The sequence below is a fragment of the Pungitius pungitius genome, chromosome 7 (genome assembly GCF_949316345.1).
Source record: "Pungitius pungitius chromosome 7, fPunPun2.1, whole genome shotgun sequence".
NCBI lineage: Eukaryota > Metazoa > Chordata > Actinopteri > Perciformes > Gasterosteidae > Pungitius > Pungitius pungitius.
The window spans coordinates 20,375,880-20,395,018 of NC_084906.1; the positions used below are offsets into that span (position 1 = coordinate 20,375,880).

Below are 19,139 nucleotides of genomic sequence, written 5' to 3' on the forward strand. Positions count from 1 at the left end.
TTTTGATAACCAGCCAAATATTTTGGTCCACTAATGATTTAGTTTCAGTTTGCAGATTAACAGATTGTGCTAGCAGTTTAATCTGAAAAGTTCAAAATGTTCCCAACTTTTTATTTTATATATCTTTCTCTAAAAGAATAAAAAACGGTTGTCTTATGTAAATCTTATTTTTTTTCTGATGCCTGATATACAACCTTATACTCGATATTATTTCCTTATCTGCTCCTATCTTAGTTGTTTTATTTAAGTCCTTAAATTATTTTTCGTTTCAGAACAAAAAAAGGGTAATACACATGAAATAAACATTTCGATCATTTAATAAATGGTAGTAAAGCAGGATGGATCTTCTCAATGAATGTGATTGGTTTACATGAGTCGATGACGTCTGTTCCGCCTCTGAGGCGCGTCTCACCTGAAGTCATCAACCGGACCAGCAGGTAAAGACACCTGACAGCCGCAGCCGCGTGACGCTCGGGAATTAAACCGGCAACTTCTCCTCCTCCTCCACCTCCTCCTCCGCCTCTCCTCCCGCAGTCCGGTGGAGCTGAGAAGGATCCGCGGTCATGGACAAGCTGAAGTCGGTGTTGAGCGGCGAGGAGGCGGCGCGCAAAGACGACAAAACCGTCCTGGAGGTAAACGGCCACCTGGTCGTCCGCGCGCGCCCCGTACCGAGCCGAGCCAAGCCGAGCCGGCGAATTAACGATTCTATCCAAAACTCTACTGTCACAGACCGTCAACGAGGCCTCCACGCTGGGATGGGGGACGCGCATGAAGGGATTCGTCGCCTGTTTCGTGGTGGGGGGCGCGTGCGCGGTGTTGGTGAGGTTCCCTGAAAGGAAAAATGTGATTTTAAGTGGTTCGTGCGAGGAGAGGTGAGAGTGGCCCCACCGGTTCCTCTGGCTCCGAGGAATGCTGAAGATGTGACTCACCCAGCAGCTCGGAGCAGGAAAAGCTCCCTCAGATAATAACAATAACAATGAAACCTTTCTGAATGAATCTTTTACTCCTATCCACATGTGTGTGTGTGTGTGTGTGTGTCTGCAGGGAGTGTGTCTGCTCTTCCTCCCCAGGATCGGGATCACTCTCTTCATTGTCTTTTACACTTTTGGAAACCTGTGTACTATTTGCAGGTCAGTGCGTGTCAAACTTCCCCAAAGGTTCGTCTCTGAAGCGTTTTTTTTTTTTAAAAACCCGCTGTTCTTGTGTAACAGCACCATGTTTCTGATGGGCCCGATGAAGCAGCTGAAGAGGATGTGCGACAAAACGAGAGCCCTGGCCACCGCGCTCATGCTGGTACGTGCAACACAACACAATCGCCGACTTCTACCTTCTGACGTTAAATCACTAACCCGAACGTGGCCCTCGCCCCCCCCCCCTCCCCCGGCTGCTGCAGACCTGCCTGGTGTTGACCCTCTGCGCCGTCTTCTGGGTGAGCGAGACGCGATCACCTCTGATCAATACACCGCCGCCGCCGCATTCTCCGTTGATTCTGTAATACTTTGTCTCGCAGTGGAAGAACTTTGGACTCGCTCTGCTGTTCGTCATCTTGCAGGTCCTGTCGTTCGCCTGGTGAGTCTCCGCGTGTCTCCACCCTCGTGGTACATGTCGGTCTCGGGTGGTCATTGAATCGTGACGTTGAGTGCGCTTTTCTTTCACCCGCTTGCAGGTACAGCCTGTCGTACGTCCCGTTCGCGAGGTTCGTCACCAGACCGGCGTTCATCCACACGGACGTTCGGGACGAGATCTCATTTGTGCGCTTTACGTTGCAGGGATGCGATCTTGAAGATGTTCGCCGTGTGCGTTCGTTGAGGCTCCGGATGAAGACAAAGAGGGAAACTCACTCTGCTTCAGAGAGTCTGGGACTTCCTGTTTTATCCCCAAATAACATGTTCTTGTTTCATTCATTGAGCTGATTGATTGTTACGTATGTATTATACCAGTTTTAATGAGCAAAGGGGTTCCTGGTTTGGACTTTGTAAATAATTTTAAAGAAGCAATGTTTTTTTTATTTGTAAATAAACAAATCAATCTCATCGTTCCCATCACTGAGAGGAGCTTTGAACACTTGGCTGCAGTTCATCAGTAATCGTTTAGTTCATTAGAGGCCCAACTGACACATGAACAGGAAGTTACAGAAAGTTAGATACTCTGAACACCGTAACAAGACTCCCCCAGTGGACACAAGTGGAATTAAATGAGGTATTTTCGCCCCAGTGGACATTCTGAGAATTACACAACTGAAAGAACCCGTGTTTGAGCCTATATGAGAGCGTTTGGCAGGGTTGACTTTGGATATACTTTACCATTTTAATTTTTGTAAAGGCCTCAAGAGCTGCAAAACAGCCTGCGAACCGCTGGCCCATTCCATTATCCTGCATTCCGTTATCCTGCATTCCCATTCACCCAAAGGGCTGCCAGACTATTGAGACGCAATATTGTCCTTCAGCTATTTTTTACTATTTTCTGTAAAAAACATTACGTTTTATCTTGTTATTCGAGGTATATTCATACCTTTGTTTACATAAAAGTCAATCAACAAGTCTCTTAAAGTTATAATAGATCCAACTCGTCAAAACGATTACATCAAACACCTGTTGTGGCTTAAGCAAATAACATTTCAAATCAGTAGATATTTTTCTATAGGAATAACCCATCTAGCAGTAGACACGTCTGTACAAAAATCTAGTCTGGCCACATCTTTAATAAAGAGCCTAAGTGTATATGGGCCTCATGAGTAGTCCTCTGCCAGTGCGTCGAAGTAGTCTTTGTCTGCGTAGAGCAGGAAGCCAGAGAACAAGCTGTCGGCCCAGCCGGGGTCTGCGAACAGTCCGTTCTGGTCGTGGAAGAAGATCTCCAGCCACACCTCGTCCTCCGGGTTCAGGGACATCACCGTGGCGCCGGACGCCACGTCGTGGTTCCCCGTGTTGGCGTCGAAGGTCTTGATGCGATACTGCCCGTTGTGCACCAGGGCGATGGCCAGGTGCTTGTTGGCCAGCGTGATGTGATAGGAGAAGTAATAAATCCCCGGGTAGGCGCAGATGAACTTGCCCGTCAGCGGGTCGTAGTGTCCGCCCTCGTCGAAGAGGACCTTGTTGAACTTGATGGGGGTCTTCTCCGCCGGGTAGCTGCTGGTGATGCCCACGGAAAAGGCCGATCTCGGCAGCAGGCTGCCACACTTGCAGGTCCCCGCGGTGCCGGGCGGCCCTCCTCGGCCCTGGCCGCCTTTGTCCCCGGCGCGGCCCCGAGGTCCCGGAGGGCCCACGTCTCCGTCCTCTCCCGCGGGGCCTCGCTTCCCCGCCGGCCCGCGATCGCCTCGGCCCCCGACCTTTCCCGTCAGGCCGACTCTGCCCTTCAAGCCTGCAGCGGAAAAACATGAATACGGTTTTGAATTTCTGTACCAAGAAGACGGCGTTTAAAGGTTCGACGCCTCATTTCATAACCGTGATCTTAAGGCATCGCCTCCGTCTGTCGGATCGGTTCAGGTTCTTGAATGAAATACCTGCGTCTCCCTTTTCTCCCCTTTCACCCTTCCTGCCATCTCTGCCATCTCTTCCCGGGATGCCCACATTCCCACCTGCTCCCGGGGGCCCGGCGGGCCCTGGTTTTCCGGCGGGGCCCGGCGCCCCGGGGACGCTGCAGATGAGACGCGGCGGCGCTCCTTTCGCTTTGGCGTCCATCAGCTGTGCGAAGACGCAGTGGCAGAGACAGACCGCCGCCATCAGAACGCGCATCCTCACATCTGTAAAAAAAACTAAAATCTTATTTTAACCTCTCAAAGATGATGATTTGCTCCTGATTTTGTACTGAACTAATGAGTGAGTACCTCATTATTGTGAGCCATGCAGCTGTTTTTGGGGTTAAATGTTCTGCCTCTATGCGAGGATCCCACCAGAACTGTTACCGGCGTCATGCCGTGGAACACTTCCAGCGGCGTCGTCATGGACACAGACGGAGCAGAACCACATCGGTAGATCTGATCCGTGATGGAAAACAGCAGGAGGCCAGATGTGGCTCCGTCTCACGGGTCCATGCTCTCATGCGCCGCAGAATCCTGTTTGACCTCGAACCAAAACCTTTTGTCTCCGATCCAACTCTTTTTTTTTTTTTTAAAGCCAAAACATTCCCGAGTTACGACATCAGAGCCGCCACGACTGAATGAGCCTCGGATCGGTTTTAGTTTGTGAGGGTTATGACCTCGGCCTCGGAGCCAGCGTGAGGTCATCGGCGAGAGAAGCCGCCCCCGCCAAATACTCTGCAGGGGTGATTCAGCGTAGATTAAAGAACTCTCTCAAAGCAAAGATACCCACGAGGGCACTGATGCATGTGAACACATGAAACAACGCATGTTTGTCATGAACTTGTTCATTTTGAGGTTTTGTCCTAATTTCCTCTTCATGTAGTGATGAAGTAGTGAAGTTTCATGTTGACATCTACTCTACAATTCAAAAAATGCTCCTCTTAATGTAGTGATGAAGTGGTGAGGTTTCATGTTAACATCTACTCCTTAATCCAAGGAATGCTCCTCTTAATGTAGTGATGAAGTGGTGAGGTTTCATGTTGATATCTACTCTTTAATCCAATAAATGCTCATCTTAATGTAGTGATGAAGTGGTGAGGTTTCATGTTGACATCTACTGTCTAATCCAATAAATGCTCCTCTTAATGTAGTGATGAAGTGGTGAGGTTTCATGCCTCCATCGTGGCCTCCGGTGTAATTGAAATCAGGCACAAGGCTCAACGGGCGGCAGTTTTGATGTGTTCGGTGTTAAAGAACAAAGGAGAGCCGCCACTTCCTTTAAGGGAAATCCTTGTTTCAATAAACGCAGTGACGAGCACAGGTATTCAAGGTATTCAAGGTATTCAAGGTTTTCAAGGTATTCAAGGTTTTCAAGGTATTCAAGGTATTCAAGGTATTCAAGGTATTTGATGTTCTTCTGTGTTCCATCATTTCGTTTAATGAACAAAATGTCCTCACCGTAAACGTTCATCTCCAAAGCCGACCGGGCCGCTCAGCGTCGTGTCCCCTGCGTCCCCCGTCCCCCGCGGTCCGGTCCCCTGGTCAGCATGTCACGTGTCCCTCTCGGGTTCCTGCTGTGCGCCTGCAGAGCTCCGCTGCCGGTGTTCGGCGGCGGTCTGCAGTCTGCATCCAACCCTCCCTCCTTCCTCCTCCTCCTCCTCCTCCTCGGATCCACTCCCATATTCCCCTGCAAACAGAGTCCGCTCCATGACGTCATGGCGAGCATTCCTTGGACATGAGACACTTGGGTTGAGACGGCTGTTGTGTGAAAAGTCAGATTCAATGAAGGGGAGAAGTCAATGGGCCTCCTTGACCTCTGTGATTCTCACATTGACCCCTAGATGGAGTCAGAACTGTGGAGAGGAAACGTGTGACTCACGTTCAAATGAGGCGAGCTTCATTGACGCCATGAAGGTAAATACTTAAGACATTAAATGAGTGAAAAATGTTGCTGTAACATAATGAGGATGTTTTTAATGTTAAAAATACAGCAACAGAATTAAAATGAATTGTGTTTGGACTTTTTTACGCAGCGGAATCAAGTGTTTTTCTACAGACGGAACGATAAAGTGAATTTAAAAAAAATGTTTTAAAGGTCATTTCTTGCGAGAGAAGTTGTAATAATTAACTAATTAATTAAACAAAATTAACTAATTAAATAAAAATAGAATAAAAATCATTTCTAGTTACTTAAAAGTAAAGGGGGGAATTTGTCTTCAGTGGAAAATGTCTAACGTTAAACAGGTTTTATATTTAACAATATACAGAATCTACTTAGCTGATCATCAGCTTTCATACAAAACATCTTCAAAGTAATTAGCAATTGAAGCAGTAAAATCGCTTCTTTTGGAAATATAGTGCGTTAAACTGTAGCAAGTAGAAATAGAAAAGTGTCTCAAAATGTTAATTAAGTGTTGAATAAATGTACATAATTATTCCATCACTAACTATCTAGCACTCAAATATATCAAAACAGATCTTTCTATCAGTCTATGAAGTATTCTATTTTATAATGTCCGAGAGGTGAAAGGTCTGTTAAGTTTGAAAGCAGCAGCAGCCATGTTGTGTCCAAACAGAATGGGTCTTTATTCAGGAAGTGAAAGGAAAAACAAGATTGTAATCAACACCCCATTTAAATACAAAACCAACAAAATAAAAATAAACATGATATTCATTTTGCATATCAAAGAACCATTCAGTAATAATTACAATCCAAACACATCATAAACCACTTTTGTGAATCTACACAAACCTTTAGATTTAGAAATTAGTAGCTTTGACAATAAAATTACAAATAGTATGCTTTAAAAATAATTAAAACTCTAAATAATATCTTAGCAATTAGCATCATAATATTATATATAGTGATTTCCACATAAAAATACAAAAGTATACCGATGAAAAAATGATTCCAAGGACTCTGCTACTATTAAACAAAATAAAACATGGGAAAAAACAAGATGAAATGAAAATAGAAATATGCATGAAAAAGTATTTCCTTTTGTTAGCAAAACACTATCCAAAATAACTACAATCATTTACATCAGTACAAAGATATCTGGATTTAAAAATAGTTGCAATGAAAAAACGGGGTTTTTATTTTTTCTGACAGTAAAAAATGACACTGTGGATCAGAAATCTGCAAAATATGCAATGAAAAAAATAAATCTGCATTAAAAAGGTTTACACTGTAGTTCTTACTTTTTATACAAACATTAGAAACAGTATTGCACATCACAACACAGATTCGAGGTTAGTCAGCCTTTCAAAATGTGTTATTTATTCAAGTTTCAGAGCATCCGCGAGGACAGGCAGCCAGGGGCCTCGATGCAACAGGGGAGAATCTCAAGTGTCTTCCAAGAAAATGATAAAACCTTCCTTCAAATGAAAATGTGTATCAAAACAAGTCAACTGTCTTATCAAAAACGTGGATGTTGTTGTAGCTGATGACATGATTCTTTGTCTCTGAACAGAACTTCTGGACATAATTATCAAAGTGGGGGAATTAATTGAATAATTAATCCTATTTAAATAGAAAAATACAATCAAAATCAAATAGGTTTTTTTTTTTGTCTACAAAAATAGTGAAATAAATATGATTTTTTTTTTACAAAAACAAGGACGCATACAGGACAAAGTAACAGTGTTAAAACATAGAAAATACAACCTCACAAAAACAGCACGAGTCAAGTGTTACAGGTGATGATATTCAAACATGTTTACGAGAACTAAAGCCACACGTGGCGGCGCGGGGGGGGGGGGGTCGCTATTTAAAGAGTAACCAAATCCCACAGCGTAGTAATTTAGTCCGTAGTCGGTGTGGAATTACAATCTGAGCACAAACCGTTCCTCCCTTCTAGCCGGTTAGCTAGCTCACTTGCTAATTCCACCTTGGTTTTCATGCTACTACCTCGTGGATTGCTCGGCTTTTGTCTATGTCACATTCCACATTCATCCAAAATTTTTGAAATTGCAGTTTCAAGATGGCGGTTTCCTCTTTCGATTGGCGTACGTTAATGGCTAGCATGCTGGCTATTGTTGCGCGTTGGAGACTACACGTGCTATGGGTATGCTAGGGAATACCATTAGCGCCAGCTATGTACATGCTAGCAACATGCTAGCAGCGGAAAATCCCCGCTGCTGATAAACGAAGCAAAGTGTGAAAGTGCGAAAAAGCCGCGGCCACTCGAGGCTCCAAAAAGCGAGAGAATCTCCGTTGACCTCCATCTTAAAAAGACAAACAAACAAACGTGCTTACCGCCTGGTACAGAACATGTGAGGACGGTGCAGATTCATACATGACTCGCCCGCTTTAACCGCGGGGGCGGTAAGTAAGTAAGTTAAGTTATGCGCCATTGAGGGCGGGGCCTCGTGCTGACGATACACCTGTTTCATCGTTAACGATAACAAGCCAATTGAAAGGGAAACAACGAGCCAAACGCAAACATATATATACGTATGTATTTTATATATGTATACACACATACAAATAGTTTAAATACTTTGCTAGTCGTGGTTTGGGGGTTTAGTTACTCTTTAACTTTCACCTCAGTCCCCCCCTCCCCGTCCTCTCAACATCACATTAGAATATATTAGAAAATATTGGCTTTTACTGCTCTACTCATACAGAACAAAGATAACTTAAGACCACTGCTTCACGCTACATCTTAAATAAGTAATCATGAAAAAATAAAACAATTTGATAAATCTTCTTTAGGGTCATAAATAAGTGGACGCTTAAAATCACTTAAAGGGGAGGGGTGGGAATATAGAAAACGAGTGCATAATACAAAAAAGGAAACAAAAACAAGGTATTAAAGGGCCAGTGATGGGTAAGTATTTGTACACAAACGGAGTACTAGAGTAACGTTACGCCTGGACACCGATAAGGAGGCGCGTGGACCACGATAAAAAACCACGAGGACACACCAGTACAGTACCGAGCGGACGGCCGGACGCTCCGTCCCCACACAGATTGTCCCCTGGGTTCACATTTCTGTTTTTTTTAACTCCTCGTTTCCTTCACGACCGAAAGGAGCCCGAGCGAGAGGAGAGGAGAGCTTCCTGGAAGGTTTCTAACAAACCAGAGCCTCAGTCTACGCTAAGAGAACAGTCACATGACGACAAAGACACAGACCACTGAACACCACGCCGCCTCGGTTTTTTTTTTTTTTTTCTTTCACCCTCTGCTGCAGGAGGCGAAGCGACGGCGTCCGCCCGCAGGGGGAGCCGCCGTCGCATCGTTGAGTATGTAAACGATCGGACGACAGATAAACATCAACGCATGCAAGTTTATACACGTTTCTTTTTTGTTTTTGTTCTACTCATTTAGTCGGATTTTGTTTTTCTCTCTCTCAGGCATCTGGAAAAGATGGTGGTGCTACTTTTTGTCCTCAGTCATGATTTCAGTGGTTGGTTTTTCAGTTGGTGTAAATTCTACCCTACGTGCTATTTGTGTAGCGTCGCACATCGTCACAACATGCACAGAGGAAGAGGGCTCTGCATTGAATATTATATCTACACATCTATTCATATAGATATATAGATATATATATATATCTATATATATATGTATATATAGCAGCAAAGCTTCCAAAGTAGCTTGTGAAGTATAACTGTTGAATACGGTTAGCGGTAACAACATCTTCAGGTGTCCCTCTGTGGGTCAGCGTGAGCGCAGACAGATTTTAGTTTATAATAAAACTCTCTAAAGAAGAAGAATGGGTTAAAAAAAAAGTGTGTTTTGCCGGAGAGAAATGTGTGAATGCGATGCTTTCTTTCTGTCTTTTTCTACCTTTGGTTAACGTTAGAGAATCAAAGTTTTTTTTTTTCCCCCGCGAACATGTGTGCGCCACACACACACACACACACACCTGGGGCGGCTATAGCAGCAGACGACCACCATGCAAAAGAAACCCATTCCCATATCTACTTTAAATCTCACATACAAAAATAATAATAATTTAAAAACCTACAAAAATCAATATCTCTTTTTTCCTCTTCTTCTTCAAATCTCCTCTTAGAAAAGATGCAAGAACCACAAAAGAGTTGGAGCCTGAGATGTGGGGAGTTTTGGTGAGAAACTGAGGCTTGTGGTGTTCGGCTGCTACAAAAAGATATATATATATATATAGCTATGTATACACATCTATATATCCACATAGATGTGTATAGAGGTATAGCATATACTGTATAGTGTTACGTACTGGATTACACTGATAGCTTGGGAGAGCGGGGGAGGCGGAGGTCTCTCTCTCTCTCTCTCTCTCTCTCTCTCTTGTGGTCTCTCCTCTAGTTCCAGCGGAAGTGGATCTGCCGCGGCCGGTCCGCCCCCTCTTTGACCAGCGGCTTGTGGAACTCGCGCCCGGCCCGGGAGTGGATGTTGGCCCAGCAGAACTCGCAGTAGTACTGCAGGCAGGTGACGTTGGCGCAGAAAAAGGGGGCGAATTTGCCCCCGCAGCGAGCGCCCTGACACTCGTCGCACAGCTGATCGTCCAGGACGTAGGGCTTCACCTCCACCTGGACACACACACACACACACGTGTTTAAGGGATTGCCGAAACACAGCAGCAGAGAAAATGGGTGTGTTCATCTCAAAGGTGCATTCTGTCTCCTGACCACCAGGGGGGGGGGGGGGGGGCATCGAAGAGGCCACGAGAAAAGGTTAAAGGAAGCTGTACCCGCTTGTCGATGTCGCCGTGCTGCAGCTGGACGAATCTGGCGCTGATGGCGGCGATGTAACTCTGCTGGTTGGAGAAGGCCACTCGCCCCGCCCCCTTCGGGTACTTGAGCTCCGGGTCGGTGTCGATGCCGGCGTAGCAGACGCCGCCGTAGAGGCGGTCCATGATCATGGCCAGCTCAACTGGGCAGGGGAGGGGAAGGATGTCACACTCGACTTGCAAAAGGTCCCATGGGATTTTTAAAGTAAATTAAATCTTTGTTGTTTCTAACCTTAATATATATACACACAAAACCATCTCCAAAGCGTGAAAACAAACGAAGCTGCTGTTGTAAAAGGAATGTAATTACTCGCTCTGAGGGGGCGAGGGACGCCTCCCACGAAGATGGTCTTGCGGGGATCGAGGGGCTGAGAGCCGTCCATCACAAAGTCGCTGTCGCTCAGGTTCCACGGGCGGATTTGCACCTGAGGTCAAAGTGAAAGTCGTTCTCTCGTTTGAAACCTTCTTCCTTCTAAAGTCAGCAGACGGGAACGTGCTGGACTCACGGGCTTGTCCTTGATGGTGGGACTGGAGACGCACAGGTACAGCTTCCCGTCCTCCTCCATGCAGGCTTCAATCAGAGCCTGCACCGAGCTCTCCTCCTGGAACAGCAGGAAGGCGTAACCTAGGCAACGCAGACACACACACACAATTTAACACTGATGAATAAAATATGAATGTCAAGTGATGCCTTATATATTAGTCATAGCTTCGCAGCATCCAGGCTCAACATTAAAGGGTAATGGGACCACTTTGTCTCCGGCTTTTGCATTTTGGGATTTGCAGACGATGCACTAGCAGTAGTGCTAATCGTTAGCATACACACGCCGCTGCCTTGCAAGTGAACTAAAGAGTTTACACAGTATTTCTGAGCAACAAAAGAACCGGAGCAGCTCTCTTAACTTCCCATTGAACAGAGAAACGCTATCCTGAATAAGCTAAAGGCTAAAGGCTAAATGCTAAAGTGACGGAGAATCAGTTTGATTCAGCAGCATCTCCGAGGCGTCAAACCTTCTCTCTGAGATTGTCTTTGTGAATCGGGAGCTGATTAACTTCCTGCATGACAACACAATCTTTTATTTCGTCATAGTCCAATTCTGTGTTTTCTATGAAGAAACAAAATCCCCAAAATGAGAGCCGGAGAGTAAACGGATGACAGGCGGCAAAAAGGCGGTAAAAAGTGACTGAAGCGTCCGTTACCTTTGGGGGGAAGTAGGACTTGCTCTCCGCTTTGTGCGGCCAGTCCACCACCAGGTGACCGAAGCGGCGGAAGCTCGAGGTGATTTCATCTGAGAGGAAGCGTAAAAAAAACCCAGCTGAGGCCAAGATGGACGAAGACGAGTCGGGGAGGAGAGGAAAGCGGCTCACCTTCGTCGATGTCGGGGGGCAGGCCGCCCACGAACACCTTGCGGGAGAAGCGCTCCACGCGCTCCCCGTTCTGGTGGGGGTAGCAGCCGTGGGGGCCGTGGACTCCCGGGACGCCCTGGTTGCCGTGGCCGTCGTCGAGCAGATTGTCGTCGATGGGGAAGAGGGAGGAGCGACCTGTTGGAAGGGGGAAAAAAGACGTCGTCATGGGATCAGCGATGGGGGGGGGGGGGGGGGGGGGGAACAAAGGCGAGCAGTGTGGAGCCCCAAAGCGCTCAGCGGAGGTATATTCATTGCATATTAGAAGTACTTAAATATTGTCCCATTTCGTTTCATTTGGAAATTAGAATATTCTCTCTTTATCCACTTTGGGGTTCCGTAGAGCAATCGGCATTTAAAAAGGGGACCAAACCTGGAACATGCAATTATTTTTACACCAAAACAACCTTCAGGTGATCCTTTACAGGGCAGAATTTAGTCAATTGCACACAACAACGCCGCCAGAACCAGAACCAACAACGGCGTCTTCCCCCGACTCTAGAAGCAGAACCCTGTAAGCATGCTGGTTTACCTCGACGCCTCCCGTAGCTCCGCGCTGCATGTGGAGAAGCACAGAGCACAAGTTTCAGCGTTTAAATGTGACCCTCCAGACCTCCTTCATCACAAACCCCCCTCCCCCTTTTTTTTTTTAAAGCGAAGAGGCGTGACACGTGATGAAGAGGAGGGTGATGGATCACTTTGAGTCTTTGAGTTTGTGTGTCTCATGAGGCTGGAGAGACACGCGGACCGTCGCACGTTGTCACTTTGTTGTTACTGAGGCGAGTCGAAGTTGTCGATGGTGTAAACGAAAACGGACGCAAACGAAAGCGGGGAAGCCGCGTGAACTCGGCGAGCGCTTCTCAGATAGTTACCATTGAGCATGAGGAGGCCGTCCGCCCCGGGGTTGGGGCATCCCACGCGGCCTGACGAGAGAAAAGGAAACAGGGACATATGTAGATACACACAAAGAGGACACACACACACACACACACGTATAATCAGCTCTAAAGATGGAAAAAACATTTAGTATTTAATACACAAATATTTGTAGTATTTGAAGAGGTCCCCGCCACACACAGGAAACATCTGGGTACACTAATAAACAAGATATTTCAAATGTTCTTGAACCAAGGTTTCTCTATTTAAAAAGAAGTTCAAAGGTTTGACCTTTGACCCCATTATCTTATTGTAGACTATCTTTATTTAATGGTGAAGTTTCAAAGCTTTTGAATATGAATCAACACCAGTAAGTGTTATTGAACTTTTAAGAAGGTCTGTATATCGTCTAAATGGCAGAGCCCCCCCCCCTCCTCACAAACCTCCCCTCCTCCTCTCTTGGCTGTCAAACACAGCGTGTGAAAGTGTGATTGCATCTAAAATTAGTCCGGACCCCCCCCTTGCTGTGCACACCGGCCCATGTCCTCTCCATCTGCTCCGCCGGCAACAACAAGCGCTCGGCCGAGGGGGGGGGGTCGGATCCCGGTCGCTACGAGACCTACAAATAAGGCCGACCCGCAGGGCTCGGTTTCACCGCCGGTGCTGCTCTGGTCCTGTGAGGCCTGAGCGAGAGGAGCTATATGACACCGCTCCTCCTGCGTCAGCGTTTCCACCCCTGCACACCTCCTGCTTTCCACAAGCCGGGAGGGAGGGGGGGGGGGGGGGGGAAGCTCATTGGGTTTAAAATGATGAGTCGTGTGCAGGAGGCAAACTCCGGTTGTGAAGAGCTGCATTCTGTGTGGTGACCAGCAGGGGGCGACTCCTCTGCTCCCATAGACGTCTATGAGGAAATGACTCTACTTCTGTGTAGTGACCAGCAGGGGGCGACTCCTCTGCTCCCATAGACGCCTATGAGGAAATGACTCTACTTCTGTGTAGTGACCAGCAGGGGGCGACTCCTCTGCTCCCATAGACGTCTATGAGGAAATGACTCTACTTCTGTGTAGTGACCAGCAGGGGGCGACTCCTCTGCTCCCATAGACGTCTATGAGGAAATGACTCTACTTCTGTGTAGTGACCAGCAGGGGGCGACTCCTCTGCTCCCATAGACGTCTATGAGGAAATGACTCTACTTCTGTGTAGTGACCAGCAGGGGGCGACTCCTCTGCTCCCATAGACGTCTATGAGGAAATTACTCTACTTCTGTGTAGTGACCAGCAGGGGGCGACTCCTCTGCTCCCATAGACGTCTATGAGGAAATGACTCTACTTCTCTCTTGATTTATTCCCTCAGTAAACATTGTAAACATGAGTTTATGGTCTCAGTCTCTAGTTTCAAGTCTTCTTCAATGCAGCATCATGTTCATTTAGTGAATGATGATGATTTAAATCATTGATGTGTGACGCCACAATGGCCACGCCCACTTCCCATACACGGTCTTCATAAAACAGAGAACGAGTGGGACGAGTTGTTGGTGTGAGAACATCTTTTTGGGGGTTTTGTCTTACTCTAATTCCATATTATCAGTTCGATTTTTTCTAAGATAGGCGGCGCGATGGTCCACTGGAAGGAGCGAGACTACATTGAGAGACCTTGTGTGGATCGCGTCCCATCCTCCTCGCCTCACCCTGTGCAACCCCCCCTCCTCCCCCCCCCAGGTTAAGTAGCACCGGGGTCAGAGCTGAAGGTGTAAATGTGCAGCTGGTGGCAGAAAGTAGTAGTAAGCTCTCAGTGGGGAGAAAATAAGCCGTACAACACACGGGCCCGTCACCCCCCCCCCACACACACACTGCTGTCATCCACCCCCCCACAAACACAGAGGGAGAACGGGACCGCCTCACCTTTCATGGGGTCCTGCTCGGCCCGCATGATGTCGATGAGCGAGCTCTCCAGGGAGTGCATGTTCAGACTGTCGTACATCCGGGTGCGCTCCTGGGAGAAAGGAAAGCACGGGAGTGAGCTTTTCACGTCCCCTGACCCCCCCTGACCCCCCCCCCCCCCCCCCCCCCTCCCCGAGATGACAGAACACTGACACGCTTTTATCACCTGGTGCACGAGCAAAAAAGTCCCTGAACTGTCGGCATTTGGATCGACGTGGAGGAGATTTGAGGAGGTGAGCGGCTCGCGCTTGGATTAACATTCTTTCCGTATTTATTCACCTCGGGGGGGGGCAAGGAGGGGGGGGGGGGGGGGGGCGAGGAGGGGAACCCTGGACTTGTTCCCAGAGAGAATGGAAACCAAAAACCGGGGAGAGAAGAACGAGATGATGAGCTCATCATCGGGCGGCTCTCCTCTAATAGTCTGGTGACGAGAGGGCAAAGGTCAAAGCCAACTTATCTCCACTCACGTCTCTGCAGGAGGAGAAGACTCCACCCCTTGGTCCTTTCACTGGGAACATTGTGACGTTGTAATGTCTGACATGTTTTTATTTTGTCAACTTGCTTCTGTTTGTTGTAAAAATAAACTTCTGCTTGAATAAAAGGTAAATAAATAAACAATAAAAACCAGACACTTCTATTAGTTACACATCTATCTGTAGCCCCTTTCCCACAGGGCTACACATCTGTCTCTATATGTATATACACACACATACACACATGTACGAGTGTAAGTCGGTGGTCGTGTACCTGAACACACCGAAACACACTTCCTCTGCGATGTGTCGCTGAATGCAGAACATTAAGCAGAAAGGAAGGAAGGAAGGAAGGAAGGAAAGAAGGGAGGAAGGGAGGAAAAGTGTTGGAATCTGAAATATTCCGGCCCGACACTGTTTATGGAAATGAGCGCCTCGGCGGAGTCGGGCCAGTTTCCTCCAGACGTTTCTTTTAATTCATCAACCAGGTCCTTAGAAACTGCACTGTGTGACACACACTCTTTTTATCAAGAAAGCGCACAAACAGAAGGAATGTTCTGAAAGCCCATGGAGTTTATTTTACTGTGGCTCGGCTCTGAATCCCCCCGGCTCGTTTTAAACAAACACATGGGAGTCATGTGAGGTCTTTCTGCTCATATGAGAGCTGTAACGTACAACCCCCCCCCCCCCCCCCCCCCCCTCCCCCGGGGATCAATTAAGCTTAATTTATTCAAACGCTGATAAAAAAAGCAACACAAAGTTCCTCAACCAGACCCGTCAAAAAATAGCCCGAGTGGGCGGAGCCTAGTCCGTAACCCGTCTGAAATCTCACCTTCAACACGTCAGCTCCACCCCCTTCCTTTGTTACACCTTCAGTAAAAACCTGCAGAGCAAATCAGTGCCAACCCCCCCCCCCCACTGGGGCCCCTCGCAGGGTAATTCCCACCAACACCGTGATGAGGGTCGGAATAATCCTTTTTCTCTCAAAAAAAGATCATTCTTCAGGGATCTGAACTGAAACACACACACACGCACACACACACACGCACACACACACACGCACACACGCACACACACGCACACACACCACCTCATCCTTTCCCTAACTCACGGGACTCCCTGTGCTCCCGCTTGTTTCCCGCCTCCGCAGCGACGGATTCCTGGCCCAAACAAACAAACCCATTGTCCCCCCAAAGCCCCCCCCCCAAACATCTACCTGCAGGGGCAACAAGGTGTTGCTGTTGCCGTCGGTGCGGAACGCGTTCTCCTCCATCCAGGACTTGGGCCCCAGCGAGGCGGCGGAGCGCGGGAACTTGGGCGGAGCGATGATGTTGCTGGAGAAGGCCTTCTTCAGGGGCGAGACGTGGTGCCCCCCCGCGCCGCTCCCCCGGCGGTGGTCCCGGCCCCAGGACATCCCGCCGGAGCCCCAGCCGCTCCCCTGGTGACCCCCCCACGGAGACTGCTTCCCCATGGGCTGAAAACACGCCAGGGAGAGAGGGAGGGAGAGAGGGAGAGAGGGAGGGGCGTGCAAAGGGTTAGAAGTGCATCTTTCTGTGCTTCATTCCCCCCCCGCCCCCCCCTCCCCACCCACTCACCCCCCCCGTCTTTCTATCCTTTCCCTATCTGCCGCTCATCAGCAGCCTGATCTGCTCCCGTAGATAAGAAGATTTAGGGCTTTAGGACTAATACCAAGTTACCCTCTCTCTCTCTCTCTCTCTCTCTCTCTCTCTCTTCATACCAACCATCCAATCGCATCGCATTCATAATCCCACGCAGAGGACAATCAACTTCCTGTTTGTCACTCACTCACAACACAATGTGACTTAGAGGTGTGTCTCTCAGAGATCCTTCCATGTGTCCCCTATGACCACATGTCCCTGCACTTTGTCACCTTATTGCAACAATAAAGGCCGATTTTGTGTCGTGCTAAAGCAGCAAAGGGGTCAAAGGTCAAACGAACAGCCACACCATCGATGAGGATTTTTTTTCTTTGTTGGTTACGTTCCTCGATTAATGGATTCGTTGTTGGTCTTTAAAGGGGGGAACGAGATCCTTCAATGTTTGTCACAGAAAGAGGAAAGACACCAGAAAGTATTAGAATATGGACTTTAAAATGTTTCAAATTATCATGAAGAAATTATTAAATAGTAATAACTAGTGTAATATGCGTTTTAAAGCACACGCACACAAGATGTGCACATGAGAAACCTGAGGCTGAAGGCTACGAACACACTGAAACTTGAACAGTCGGGGGGGGGCCCTCGGTGCGGGTTCTATCTCTGGGTCCCTTAACTGTCCTCCAACACACACACACACACACACGCCTGTGAGCATCCATTTCGGACAACAACCCCCCCGAAGCCTTTGTGTTCCCGTTGACTGGATCACAGGACAGCGATGGCTCGGCACCATGTGATCGCATCCCACTGTAGCTTTGCAGAGAACAACAGCTGGATTCTGTGCCCCACCCCCCCCCCTCCACTCAAGAATATAGTGACTTCCGCTCCCGATGTCACGACAAATCGCATTTTGAGTAAAACTAAACACTATTCATGCTTCAAAGGCCGTATAATGGGCTATAACACATGCAGCGTCACAGATGCTGACCCCTGACCCCTGGGACATGGTGGCTCTCACCCGCTGACATCTTGATTTAAAAGGGCCACGTACAATGCGCATAGGCCTATTACTTGGACACGTCACGTGCGACGGGAACCTGCGGTTGGGGGGATCCGGATACGTGGCCTCGCGCGTCCCGTAGCGGCTCACCTGGTGCTGGTTGTAGTTGTTCCTCTGCTGCAGGAAGGCGCCCTGCTGGGGGTGCATCTGGGGACTGACCGGGGACCTGCGACTCTGCGCCTGCTGCGGCACGTTCATCTGCGGCGAGAAGGCGCCGCCGAAGCCCTGCACGTTAACCCCGGCGCACGGGTTAGCCGACACCGGCGAAAAACTCTGGAAGAAGGCCGGGTTGATGGAGGAGGGGATGCCGGGGTAGAAGCCGTTGTCCGGGTCCGCGCCGGGCATCTGGCTGACGGGGTTCGCGTGGATGGGGTGGTGGTGGTTGATGGAGTTGGATGCGGGCGGGGGGGAGGAGCTGGTCTGCACGGACCACGGCGTTCCGAACCCGGGGGACGAGGCGGCGCTCTGCATCTCCGCGGCGGGGAGGTTCGGGAAAGCGGCGCTGAGGCTCCCGGACAACATGTTGCCGGCGCTGCCATTGCCGTTGTTGATTTGGTGGGCGACGGGGGAGTCCATTTGGATCGCGTCGGGGTTCACAGAAGCGGGCGGTGGCGACGCAGCATCGGGTTCGGCGGCTTCCTCTGGAGAGCCGCGCGGGTCGGCGGCAGCGCGACGGTCGGGCCGCCTCTGCGGCAGGTGAGCGACACGTCCCCGGGGCGGGGGCGACTCTCTGCGGGGGCTGCGCTCGGCGTGCTGACTCGACGGCTGATGTCTCTTCCGGCCGTGCGGCTGAAGGTCACGGGCGGACTGCGCAGCGCAAAGACCGCGTCGTGCGCAACCGGCCGAAGCTTTATAATCCGGCGTGAACGAGCCGTCGGTTCGGTTCGGTCGCTTACCGGGTTCCCGGCTGTCCTTCTCCTCCTCGCTCGACGGGGGTATTTTCGTGGTTGTCACCCCCACAAGCTCATCCTGCATATTTCGCTGATGCGCAGCAGCTGACGGGGACCGCGGGGACGCGCGGCGACGTCGCTAAAGGGCGAACCGGGGACGAGGCGTGAAGGATCCGTCGGATCGGCTTTCACACGAGGCCGATGGACGCCTCTGAGAAAATATATATCGAAAACAATGTCCGTTTCATCTGTGGACCGGCTGCAGACACAGAGGAGCAGTGGGAGGAGGAGGAGAAGAAGGAGGAGGAGGAGGGGGTCTGGCCTTCACCAACAGCTCGTTGCGGTCCGCTGCGTCTCGCTGATATTACCGTGAGATACGACTCGGCCTTCAGTGCAGACGAACCGGTGCGCGGTCCATTTCCGTCCGACCGTGCGTCCCCCTCCTCTGGTTACCGGCTGCGGCTGCTGCGGCAGAGGATTAAAAAGATCCCCGGCTGCATCTACGTCACCGCCGCGTCACGCCCCGGCGTGCCCGCCTCCAGCCTCGTAGCCGCGGGGGGGCGGGGGGGGGTGGAACCGCATTGTTTACGTCATTTTTAGTTTTGTTTCATTATTCATAGTGCAGCAAGTCTATATGAATA

At 49.1% G+C, this 19,139-nt stretch overlaps 3 protein-coding genes across 4 annotated transcripts; 1 reads left to right on the forward strand and 2 right to left on the reverse strand.

The window, feature by feature from the left end:
• Nucleotides 1-3: 3 nt before the first annotated feature.
• sft2d2a (SFT2 domain containing 2a) lies at nt 4-1,910 on the forward strand. Its single transcript, XM_037470614.2, has 8 exons — nt 4-632; nt 730-819; nt 1,045-1,130; nt 1,212-1,293; nt 1,394-1,429; nt 1,511-1,569; nt 1,667-1,696; nt 1,770-1,910. The coding sequence occupies exons 1-8, from the start codon at nt 564-566 to the stop codon at nt 1,807-1,809; spliced, it is 492 nt and encodes a 163-aa protein (XP_037326511.1). The 5' UTR covers nt 4-563; the 3' UTR covers nt 1,810-1,910.
• Nucleotides 1,911-2,104: 194 nt separating this feature from the next.
• Nucleotides 2,105-5,117, reverse strand: LOC119217168 (complement C1q tumor necrosis factor-related protein 7). Its single transcript, XM_037470612.2, has 3 exons — nt 4,976-5,117; nt 3,500-3,739; nt 2,105-3,357 (listed from the first exon to the last, which is right to left on the reverse strand). Exons 1-3 carry the CDS (start codon nt 4,986-4,988, stop codon nt 2,729-2,731), a joined length of 882 nt encoding a protein of 293 aa, XP_037326509.2. The 5' UTR covers nt 4,989-5,117; the 3' UTR covers nt 2,105-2,728.
• A 962-nt stretch (nt 5,118-6,079) lies between these two features.
• On the reverse strand, nt 6,080-19,029 carry cpeb2 (cytoplasmic polyadenylation element binding protein 2). 2 transcript variants are annotated; one of them, XM_062563392.1, is made up of 11 exons: nt 17,699-19,029; nt 16,146-16,403; nt 14,418-14,508; nt 12,513-12,563; nt 12,173-12,196; nt 11,605-11,778; nt 11,438-11,525; nt 10,743-10,863; nt 10,547-10,661; nt 10,198-10,379; nt 6,080-10,036 (listed from the first exon to the last, which is right to left on the reverse strand). In XM_062563392.1, exons 1-11 carry the CDS (start codon nt 18,581-18,583, stop codon nt 9,809-9,811), a joined length of 2,217 nt encoding a protein of 738 aa, XP_062419376.1. In that variant the 5' UTR covers nt 18,584-19,029; the 3' UTR covers nt 6,080-9,808. The 2 variants fall into 2 exon arrangements, with proteins under 2 accessions (XP_062419376.1, XP_062419377.1); XM_062563393.1 differs by lacking the exon at nt 12,173-12,196.
• Between the last annotated feature and the right edge of the window lie 110 nt (nt 19,030-19,139).